At 40.1% G+C, this 11,153-nt stretch overlaps 1 protein-coding gene and 4 non-coding genes across 5 annotated transcripts; 1 reads left to right on the forward strand and 4 right to left on the reverse strand.

Moving 5' to 3' along the window:
* Window positions 1-401: 401 nt before the first annotated feature.
* On the reverse strand, window positions 402-5,525 carry kncn (kinocilin). The gene is made up of 5 exons (XM_008294495.1): window positions 5,378-5,525; window positions 3,350-3,418; window positions 3,189-3,260; window positions 2,167-2,260; window positions 402-657 (listed from the first exon to the last, which is right to left on the reverse strand). Exons 1-5 carry the CDS (start codon window positions 5,523-5,525, stop codon window positions 582-584), a joined length of 459 nt encoding a protein of 152 aa, XP_008292717.1. The 3' UTR covers window positions 402-581.
* Window positions 5,526-7,281: 1,756 nt separating this feature from the next.
* Window positions 7,282-7,353, reverse strand: trnag-ucc (transfer RNA glycine (anticodon UCC)). Its single transcript has one exon. It is a non-coding gene; the product is annotated as a tRNA-Gly (tRNA).
* A 431-nt stretch (window positions 7,354-7,784) lies between these two features.
* On the reverse strand, window positions 7,785-7,858 carry trnai-aau (transfer RNA isoleucine (anticodon AAU)). The gene has a single exon. It is a non-coding gene; the product is annotated as a tRNA-Ile (tRNA).
* A 374-nt stretch (window positions 7,859-8,232) lies between these two features.
* On the forward strand, window positions 8,233-8,304 carry trnaw-cca (transfer RNA tryptophan (anticodon CCA)). The gene has a single exon. It is a non-coding gene; the product is annotated as a tRNA-Trp (tRNA).
* A 1,116-nt stretch (window positions 8,305-9,420) lies between these two features.
* Window positions 9,421-9,492, reverse strand: trnap-ugg (transfer RNA proline (anticodon UGG)). Its single transcript has one exon. It is a non-coding gene; the product is annotated as a tRNA-Pro (tRNA).
* Between the last annotated feature and the right edge of the window lie 1,661 nt (window positions 9,493-11,153).

Here is an 11,153-nt window from a genome sequence, read left to right on the forward strand (position 1 = left end):
CTTCCCCATGCCGCTTTCCCATGCAGCAGCCATTCTCCCTGTGCTGTCCTGAATTTCAATGTATTATGTTTCGCGGTGGGGGTGCAGGTTCCTGTGTGCATGCAATAGATGGAGGCATTGATGTAGATGTGGCCCCTGTGTGTACGTGTGTGTGTGTGTGTGTGTGTGTGTGTGTGCGTACACATGCATGTGCTTCCCATTTGTTTCACTCATGACAAACAGAAGCAGAGGAACCTGTGCTGAATAATATACGAGTCCCATCATCACATAATGGCCATAATAACTTCTTAATTGGCGTGTAGAACATTGTGTTATGATGAGATGAGCTGCACACAAGTTGGACTACTGGGTTTAATTTGCTTCACTCAGTGTCAGGAAGAGAGGAACTACTCCACTAATAATCACAATTTAATGTTCAGATGTTTATTGGAACACATAAGTTCAATATGATGAGACAGTCTCAACGAACAGGACACGTTCAGATGATATAACAACTGTGCAGGAAAAAAAAAAGTGATCAGAAACATTTAAATCAGCATCATACGTGTTTACAACACGGAAGGTCATGTCGTGTGATGACATCATGGCAGGTCTGGTTCAGTAGGCGACTGCTTTAGTTTCCGCCTCGATAAGACATCTGGCATGTCTGAAGAAGTCCTGCAAAAGATCAGCGCGTGAGTCATGCTGTATACAACGTATGCTGTATTGTGTGTCTGTGAAGCCATCTTTAGAAAAACAGAAAAAGTTCAGAGCATGATTTGTTTAAGGGCCTCTATTCATAATGTCTTCCTTCTATTTGCATCAACCAACATCACTTTATTTCCCCAACCATCCAAAAGATGATGTAAAGTTCATTAAACTCCAGAGAGCACTAAAATGACTGAACGGCAAAAACAGTGTTTTGCTGTATTGTCTGGCTTGTTTCACAAGTTTTTTATTTTAAGATATTTTTTGGGCTTTTCTGCCTTTAATGGATAGAACAGTAGAAGAGAGACATGGGGAAAGGACATGCAGCAAATGAGCCACTGGCTGGAATCGAACCACAGCTGCTGCATCGGGGACTATAGCTCCCGTACATGGGTCACCCGCTCAACCTGTTGAGCTGTCTGGGCACCCTAGTTTCACTAGTTTAAATCATGTTTGACTGTCTACATATATATATATATATTAACACTGGTTTGCAAAATATGAAGCACTAAATATTTCACTAAAGGTATGGAAACCCTGAGTGGCAAAAAGGTCGACGTACACTATGTTTAGTCTGAAACAGGTCAACACATGGAATGTAGGTTGATGAATGATTTAATCTGACAAGATTGAAATCCATCCAGTATCTGGGTTACTATAGCAACCACATCCAAAGTGACTGTTTGACTATGAAAAGGAGGTGATACCTTGTAATGTTCACTTTCAAAAGTCCCCTTTTCTCCTCTAAATTACTTGGAGACCGTCAAAAAAAAAAAAAAACGTTCTTATGTAAGGTGTTTTGTTGGCTCTTTAAAAGGACAGTTTGACTGATTTAAAAAAAAAAAAAAGTCTTTAACTTGAAGATGACTTCAAAAAAAGTGCATGTCTTGTTATAGTGAGAGCATTTTGTCCATGAATCGGTGCAACAGATTAATTTTGTCAAAGCATATACAGTTTTTGGCATTTTTTCACCTTCACTTATAGATTACAGCATGAAATACGATGACTGGATATACCACAAAAACTCTTAAAATCTTAAAAAGAGCAGCACAGGATGAGATTCATATTAGCTCAATGCGCATTAAGTGAATCTCTGTCACTGTAGCAAGCAAGTATGTCTTCATTATCTGTGTTGACAGATTACATAACAGGCAGAAAGCAGGGTGTGAAAATAGAGCAATATCTAAATATTGTTCCTTTGAGAATCACATGCAATATTTGTATGAGCTTGACATTTTTGGAGGAATTAAGATTACACTTTTATCAACCTACTGACATGTTGTTTTTCCAACAATGTCCGTCAGGCAAAAGCTGATTTACACAGTAAGTTTTAGGAAATTAAAAGCACTTTAATTTTGGGGAAATATTATAATCATGGAAACTGTACTGCAGAAAAAGGTGTCTTTAAGGTTAGGAAATGAGTGCGGTTCCAAACATCTGGTATTTAAGTCAAACAGATGGACAGTGTTGGGTTCATACCCCTCTTCTGGGTTGATCTCAGTCACTGGTCCGCCCTCCACAAAGGTTCCCATACGGCTCTTAGAACGTTCCAGATTCATTTGACTCTGAGTTCCTGACAAGAACACAAAACAACACATGAAACACCGAATATAACTTTAAATGTTTCAGTGGCTCATGTAAATCAGAGAGCTGCATCGTACGATGAAGGTCGAGAGGAAGCAAAGTCACAAAAGTGCACACAAATACTCGGACTGTCTATTACGTAGTCGCCTGTCTTAACCAGTTAAAACAGCTGCTTACAGCAACATATATGAGTGTCAACAAAGGAAACTGATTTATTGTAGCCATGATGGGAATTCTCTGAATGCAAAGGAAACAAAAGGAGATAATACCATTTAGCTTTACATGTAAATGTGGCACTCTTTAAATTTGCAATACTTTTGATGCATAACGCCAGGGTGTTAAAATCACACGTCTCTGCTTAAATGATCACTGTTAGTGGGATTTACAGACAAATGACGGCGGCGTTACATAAGCAAACAAAGCTTCACTGACTTTAATGGTTTGATCTGAATAGTTTATGCATGTTTTCTTATCTTAGTCTACTTTGTTGTTTATAGTGGAGCACAATAATACAGATTTATTTCAAATTTTATTAATATTTAATACCAAAACAATATTAATTGCATTGCATTGCTACATGATGTGACTGTATGATATATTTAGTTAAAGGATTTTATGCATCAACTGATTGTTATCACCTTGAAGTGTGAATAAGGTGGCTATTATCTCCTCCACATCATTCCTTGATCTCATAATGGGGTCAAAAATGGTTATAAAAGGAGAAAAAAAATGCAGTTCCTTTTGCTGCACCCAGTAAAGAGAAGGCTGGTGTTCTCTAGTTACTGCCTATTAGCTCTCCATTGTACCTACAGAGGCTTTTTTATCAACACAAGAAGGACACAGGGATGGATCAGTATCAAGTGAATGTTATCTTTATTAATTAGCTGCCTCTCTGTGAGGACACTGATTTCACTCACCTTCTCGTCTGAGCGTCTCAGCTGGTTGATCCGGAGCGGGATTGGCAGACGTTGGGTGCACTCTAAAGTTTCCTGAGAAATTTTGAGAGCCAAAATGTTTCTTGGATAGAAAAACAAAAAATCTTTTACTAATGCAGTGAGCAAACGATCAGATGACTTACCAAAGGACGGAAGAATGTGGTTGATGTTCAGCCAGGCTTTTATAAAGGGGTAGATTGATATGAGCAGGCCTGGGAAAGCATAAAATGCAATTAATTTGATGGATGATACTGTAGAAAAACACTGGTTTCACTATGTTTGCCTTATGGTTGACGAAAAATAAGTAATAGCACAAATAATTGTGGTCTTAATGTGAATATTTGTCACAATCTTGGTTTAAGAAGAAATGATTCATATTGTATGCTCTGCTTGGAATTATAGTGGCATAAAAAGAAACCAGGAGTGGAGGCAAATGTTTTGTGCAGCAGAGTGAAATCTCATTACAAAGGGATATTACATTTCACTACATAAATCTAATCACCTGCAAATTCCAAATCTGCTAATTTAATTTGTCCAACTGTTTCAGGTCTGCGTTTGATAACTGTGAGTCACACCGGGAGGCTAGAAAATAAAGAAGTTCCCACACTCGGAGGCATCGCGACCAACAAATGAGACTGTTTGATGAAATATCTATTCTCCAACTGAAATCCTCTTGACGTAACCTGCGGATTATTTTCAGCGTGCCAGATACAGCGTGCGTTGTTTCCTCCTGTTCAACTCAAAGTATAAAGTAATATCTGAACTGCAGGGCTTGTGTGCCTCTCAGTGGCACTGCGCTCCAATTCAACACAGTTATTGATTTCCCTTATAAGCCAGAAGAGCTGGCATTAAATCCTGGCAGGTCCTGAGGGTGGCTGTGATGCATGTCTGTGCTTAAAATGTCATGAAACTGCAGAAGGAGTGAAAACAATCTGCCGAGAACACTCTGTTCATACTCATTAGTCAGCCTATGTGTTGGAGGAGGCATAACGGCACACAAGCCCCAAAACGCATAATTAGACGCCACTCAGCTGCACAGACGCTGCCGGAGTGAACGTCTCTTGTCGAGGTGCACGCTTCTGATTTCCCCCCAAAAATTCCTCGTGCCCATCAGAATGATCAAATTAATTATTGAAAGCCGATCAAGTCATCAGCGTGAATGTGTTTCACATTAACTATGCATGCATGCCGATGTTGTCGTCGGCAGATCAAAAGCCCTGCCCTTTGCTCTTTCTCTCCAGGAAACCGGTTAAGACACTCCTTTATCTTGGCAGCGCAGGTCCTCCGGCTATCAGCTGGTTCCAGTTACACTCTTGTATCAGATGAACGCTGGATGGAAAATGTCACAGGCCGCAGATCTTTCGCCTGAGTTTTTGACATTTCTTTTAAACAAACGTTGTGTGTCCTGCTCCGACCAGACAGCACTTTCCTTCACTTTTTAACTGTACATTAGAATTGCTTCCTGATTCTACTGTAAATGTAAAAATGACAACGCTAACAATATTTGCAAATACAGCCATTCTTCTTGTTCTACAATTCTATTATTTCATTTATCCAAAGCGACGTATTTCTGAGAGCGAATACAACACAAGCAAGGATCTAGTCAGGAGAAAACAAGGAGAAAACCTTTTCACATTTGCTTCTATCACAAATAAATCCTTAATGTATTAATACAATACATTAACAAATATGAATTCCTTTGTTTTTCAATAACTCATTCACACAGAAATGTACTATATGATTTGCTATGTAGTGATGTAACTAACTGTGTAGGCTAAGTTACTTGCTAAAGATGTCTCACTCCCAGTTTGACCTCAAAATGTTCTAAAACTGTTGTAAAGACTCATTTAGGAGGGGTAGCGCTGCTTAAAAAGTTCTGTCATCACCAACCACAGATTAGCAGATTCAGTGTGTCATGATTTAGAGCTGTGGTCTCTGACAACACAAATGTAAACTATCTGTAGTGGCCTGATGACTTGTCATTACCTAAAAATGACCCTGTTTTGAGTAGTCCAGGATCCCAAAGTGACATGTTTTCAATCACACTAACAAATCTTTCAACTGTGAGAGAGAAAAAATAACTGCTCAGACAAGAAAAGCAATCAGGATTATCAATAACAACTTCATAGTTTTCCCATAAGTTGTTCCTAAAAAGCTCCACACACACTCACCGAGGCCTCCCGCTCCCAGGAAGATGCCCCCTACAGCATCAGCGTCACACTCTCTGGACACACCGATGATGATGCAGCCCGCCACAATGCTGAGCAGGGCCGAGCCCACCCGCAGCCCATGGTACTCCCCGACGCTGACAGGGTTCATTCAGCAGGTGGAGGCCCCCCACCTGCCCCACACACACATGCACACACACACACAGAGTGAACTGTCCCGACACTTTGCTCCGCTTAAACTTGGGCCCTCACTGCTCGGGGCAACTTTACTGTCATCTGCATGAGCCTCGCCCCTCCCCGTCTTTCACTCTCCCTGACACAGAAACACTTTCGCTGGCAGAGCCTCCATCTCCACGCCGTGTTTCTCAAGACGTCTCATGCATCTTTAAAGATGGAGCTCTGGTTTCCATTGCCAGTGAAAATGAGAAAGCTTGGGGCGCCGACTCTTATGACAGCGATACGCAGGCTACAAATCTGATCACAGGCCTTTTCGTACCAGCGCTGGCATCCAGTGTCATGTACGTCGAGTGTAATTTACACAAAATTACCAGTTAAATGACAAACAGCCAGCGTGTTAAGGACTTAAAGGTAAGAGATAGCAGTGTGACTACAAGGGCAGAGCAGCACAGAGACACAAAGAGAGAGAAGGGGCGACAGTCAGAGTTCGACTATGTGCTACTTGTGTGATTTGTCTGCGAGCTTGAAGGGAATGTGTAATGAAAGGTTCAGAGAGTCCTCTACGGTGGGGGCCCGAGGCCATCCACAAAGGCATGCAGTTGCCATAGGAATAGCATATCCATGGCAACAGAGGCAAAAAGAGGGTAAGCAGGATTAGCACCGGTGAATAGGATAACAAATGAACTTACTGGGTGGAGGAGAAACAGTGACACGTTTCCTGTTCAACAAGTGAACTCCGTCTTTCCCCACCGCCACATGTCGGCATTCATGTCTGCATCTAATTATTATGTTGGTAATGTAGTGTGTGTTAGATACACGACCAATATGGACTGAGTCGTGAGAGTCTTGTAACTCGCAATCCCTTGTCAAACTATATATATTTCTAGTTGCATTATGTTTTATAGACCTGAACAGCTAAAACTTTTGCCAGAGTAACCGTCATATATTCTTTCAATAAATTCAAAAGCTGCATTGTCTATAAAATTGCCAGGTTCCCATCAACACATTAGAGAAAGTTGTAATATAGAGAACAGAACATGTGAAGTATTTGTAAAGCTCAGCCCACCCGCCCTATACAGACCTGATCATTGACTGTGGACGGCAGGAACAACTGTCCTGTTTTCACAAAGTCACATCAACATCAGGTGATGCACCTGTTTAAAGCAACAGCGCGTCTTTTACGCAGCTGCTGAAGAAACTAAATCTGGACTGCATATCTAAAGTGGTCCTGTTTTCTGATTACACTACACTTAAATGATTTGGGAAGTGTTATCACTTGGATGCAAAAATGGTGTTGGGAAGAGGTGCTGGGAAGCTCAATATAAAGTTGTGACTTCGTCCTCTGAAAGGGAATACTGCGATTTGTTGTGTTTTGGATCACAGAAAAGTCCCTCACTTTTCTAGATCTACAAGGTAACTTGGGATGACAGATTAAAAAACAGATCTGGCAATATTGTAGCTGGTGCAGGAATTCTGTACACTTTAATTAGCAAGTATAGCTTGTCTCACCATCAGGAAAGTAATCTGACCTGGGCACAAGAGTGGGCACTATTTACTTTTTTGTGTTTGCCATTACTTATAAACACTGATCATAATGTCTGCACTAAGATCTGGTTATAAACACACACAGCCGTGTTTCTCGTAGGTTAAACATGACATCTTCACTGTTGCACATGCAGCAGTACCATGGGCCAATGCTGGATGGAAAAAGAGGAAGCAAACAAAACGTATGCGTTGGCCGGGAATCGAACCCGGGTCAACTGCTTGGAAGGCAGCTATGCTAACCACTATACCACCAACGCCTTGGAAGTTCCCGCTAGGAGACCCCTAATTCAGTGGACTTCGAATAGAGATGCGTACAAGAACCTTTTTTCTTTTTCTTTTTTTTTTTTATTTCGTCGTGCATCCATTTTTCTCCTTATTCCGGCAGCGATGCAAAAGGAAGCAGCAGAGGAGAGCTGCAGAAGGAGGGAAATGAGGAGCAAGTATACACAGATAATTACATGGAAGTGTGAAAATCATAACGCTGCGTTGGTGCTGAAAGTGCAAAAAAAAAAAACATGTCAGCCTTTCATGCAGCTGTCAGTCGCATTTGTGGGCGAGTTTAAGCATTGAGCCCTAAAACTTCAGTCACGTGTAAAGCTAGCAATAATGGTTAAGGAAAGTCACTCCTTATGCACTTCCAAAGATTCATCTGCAGAAACTATTTAGTCAGCAACGTCAAAAGGAGTGATGGCCCGTACGGGGATCGAACCCGCGACCTTGGCGTTATTAGCACCACGCTCTAACCAACTGAGCTAACCGGCCACAGACGTCATAGGCAGAGTCGTGTTCCATATTGGCTGGATACGTTATCCGCATACAACATGTCCTTATTTTTGTGTGACAACAAAATATCAACAAAGAAGCACCTCTTCTTGCCATCAAATGTAAATTATTGATTTAAAAAAAAAAAAAACATTTCGGTGGCACACTTTTTTTTGTTTTACTTATTCCCAGATTCATAGGGATATATCCAGTTCACCAAATACGATAATCGTGCAGTTTTCTTTTTTTCTGAGATGAACTGATTCTTTTTCTTTTACATCAAATAGGGAATACGCAGACGGACCGATGCAAAAGCGGTTACAGCGTGCACATATTTCTGTTTATTTTCTCTGTCCAGTCTGTACACTGTATCAGACCTCGTGGCGCAACGGTAGCGCGTCTGACTCCAGATCAGAAGGTTGCGTGTTCAAATCACGTCGGGGTCATTTCTTTATGCTGACAACTGGTCTATGATGTCAACAAGACGTTTTTCCACATTGTACCACCTTTTACACTATTTCTACAATAACTGAGAAAATCACAACAGCTGTGCCAAGTAAATTCTCCAAGATGTGCCTTAAAACTTCTTACTGAATCACTCTGTTTGTGTTCCTCTACTGAGAATAACAACACCTGTTGACTATAGGGATACCTGGAAGTGTTGTGCTGTTCTGTCAACATCAACCACAGACTAAGTACATAAGAAGAGTCACCGTATTACATCATGATTTACAGCTGTGGTCTCTGCAACCACAAATGCAACATGCACATCTGTAGCGGCCTGATGACACATGGCTTTATTTAGAATTTACACTTGTATGCAAACATCTCTGCAGAAACAAAAAGATAAAGCCAAAAACAAAAAGCAATTAGGATAATTAAAAACCAAACAACAGCTTCCCCGTCACAGCTCTTAAGACCGTTTCACACACACTTACCGAGGTCATCAGCTCCCAGTTATTTACCTCCAACAGGATCACTCTCAGGAGACTCCAGTGATGTGTAAATCTATAGAGAACAGCAGCTGCCGACAGTTGGGATAGCCTAAATCCTGTTTCTTTTGATCCATGTTGTTATTTCTGCAAGTGCAGTCGCTATTCTTATGTCTGGAAATGACAGAAAACAAACAAAAATAACATGAAAGTCAGCTTCTGATTCTAAAATTTTAGCGTCTGAATTTCAGTTGAAATACACTTTGGACTGTCAGAAAAAAAATAATCCAACATCAAAACATGTTATATTATATTATATTATATTATATTATATACATTGTGAATACGTATTATGTATTCAGCACAGGCACAAGCAAGCGTATTACCTGTCCTGCTTTAATTATTTTTTTCCAGGATGATGCATTTCTTCAGAGTGCCTCATCATGTACCATAGTTTGCTGCTTTACCTTTTCTCTAAACAGATCCTGTCTCCTGCTTGTTGTACTGCAGGACAAACTGGTGTGAATAACCTTTGTGCCAAACCACTCTATAAAAGAAAATGGAGCTACTTTGTCGATGACAAATAAAATACTGTCAATAATTCAGACCAAAGAAAGAAGAAAAAAAACAGGGCTCGTCCGGGATTTGAACCCGGGACCTCTCGCACCCAAAGCGAGAATCATACCCCTAGACCAACGAGCCAGCCTGACAGTACCGCGTACTGGATGGGTTGAGAAAATTCCCAACTGTTACAGAGTCAGTTGTCTTTAGGTCTGTTCAGGTCCAAGTACGCGGATGCGGAACCGGACAGAGGCAGAAATGTATTTAAATTGTCGATAAACTTTTTGACATTGCAATATTAATTGAACAGGGATGACGTAATAACTAGCAAAATGTCTAAATGTAGCAATTCCACGTGCTAGCGTTGTCTCTTTGTTTAACTGAATTTTAATTTTAAATTTAAAACGCTTGCTAAATACCGATATCAGTTAGGGGCAGTCTATGCTCAGCGGTTGGGTAAAGATAAGACGTTGTATTGTTTATCTATATTCCAGCCAGATTAACTGATGGAGATAAAGTTTAAAGCCAGTCCCACAGCAACATTAATCTCAAAAACACTTTGCAACATGACACAACAAATCACTTAATAGCTAACAGTTAGCATGTTACATTAGCTTGCTAATAGCTAACTTTTTTTTTCAGCTAACCTCTTTAATCTCTGTTAGTAAAATCACATACCTAAATCCATGAAGTTAGTGTGGAATATGGACACTTGCTGTGACCGCAGCACCAAATGGGCGGATCACTGGCCTCACCTGTTGGCATGTTGACATCTGTTAACCTGCTGGTTGGGTTGGGTCGGATGGCCTGCACCTACAGCTACACCCAGTCTGTTGAGCGTTATGCAAGAGTGCAGCAGTCCTCAATGTAGGCAAATCATTGTGTGTAAAGACACTGAAGGGACTACACTGTATTCAACATCAGCTTTAAAAGGTGAAGCGACCAACTTTAGACTGAGCCTCATTCTTCCTCAAAGACTTGGACTGACTTTATTCATCTCAGAGGGAAATTCAGTTGTTAAAGCAGCATGAATAGACAACAAAGGGGGTAAACAAAGCAAGAAGACAACACAGAATAGAAGAAAATAGAAATAAAAAAAATAACTGTGGTGAGAAAAAAAACACTGTAAAAGTGAAAATACTACTCTAGAAGTTTTTTTTTTTTTTTTTTTTCAGAAACAGTCTCAGTGCACAGTTCTCATGGCCTTGTCATTGTTATTTAAGGACTTAAATAATATTATAAATACTTTTGTCACTGTCATTTGGTACACTTGCTTTTGTTTTCTTCACCTGCTAGCACCCGCCTGGATATCTGTCTTGTAACACTTGCTGTTTATTTGAGTTGTGACACTTAGACTTATAAACTCTATCGATCCACAGGAGGGAAATTGTTTGATCACAGCACCGACACAAAATAAATATGTATATAAGAATATAGAAGAGATAAAAAATAAAATTAACAAAAGAGTGGGGAAAAAAAAAAATACAGACAAATAATAAAAAGAACAATAACAACAGAAGTTGTCTGATCCTATAAACAAATCTTTGATCATTCTTTAACTTGCCAGTGTTTCACATGTCATATGTGAAAACCTGCTTGGCAGTAAAAGTGATTGTGGTTCTGACAAATACTTATGTTGAATGTTGCTTAATGTTGAAATGATTCTGATTTTATTTTCAAGCCACTTGTGGTAAACATCATACTGTCTGTAGGCTGCCTCCTGTATATTTTGTTATTTATTTTTTTAAGCATCCTTATAATTAACGTACTAATAATGACTATTGTTTGCTTGGGTTTTACCC

The sequence above is a fragment of the Stegastes partitus genome, unplaced genomic scaffold (genome assembly GCF_000690725.1).
Source record: "Stegastes partitus isolate 25-593 unplaced genomic scaffold, Stegastes_partitus-1.0.2 Scaffold968, whole genome shotgun sequence".
NCBI classification, from domain to species: Eukaryota; Metazoa; Chordata; class Actinopteri; family Pomacentridae; genus Stegastes; species Stegastes partitus.

Excerpts from the sequence above, each read along its gene's own strand:
- kncn (XM_008294495.1), bottom strand. The coding sequence starts at position 5,525 with ATGAACCCTGTCAGCGTCGGGGAGTACCATGGGCTGCGGGTGGGCTCG. Across the intron at positions 2,261-3,188 it reads TGAGACGCTCAGACGAGAAG|GAACTCAGAGTCAAATGAAT; the intron begins GTGAGTGAAATC and ends TGTTCTTGTCAG. Across the intron at positions 658-2,166 it reads GAGATCAACCCAGAAGAGGG|GACTTCTTCAGACATGCCAG; the intron begins GTATGAACCCAA and ends GATCTTTTGCAG.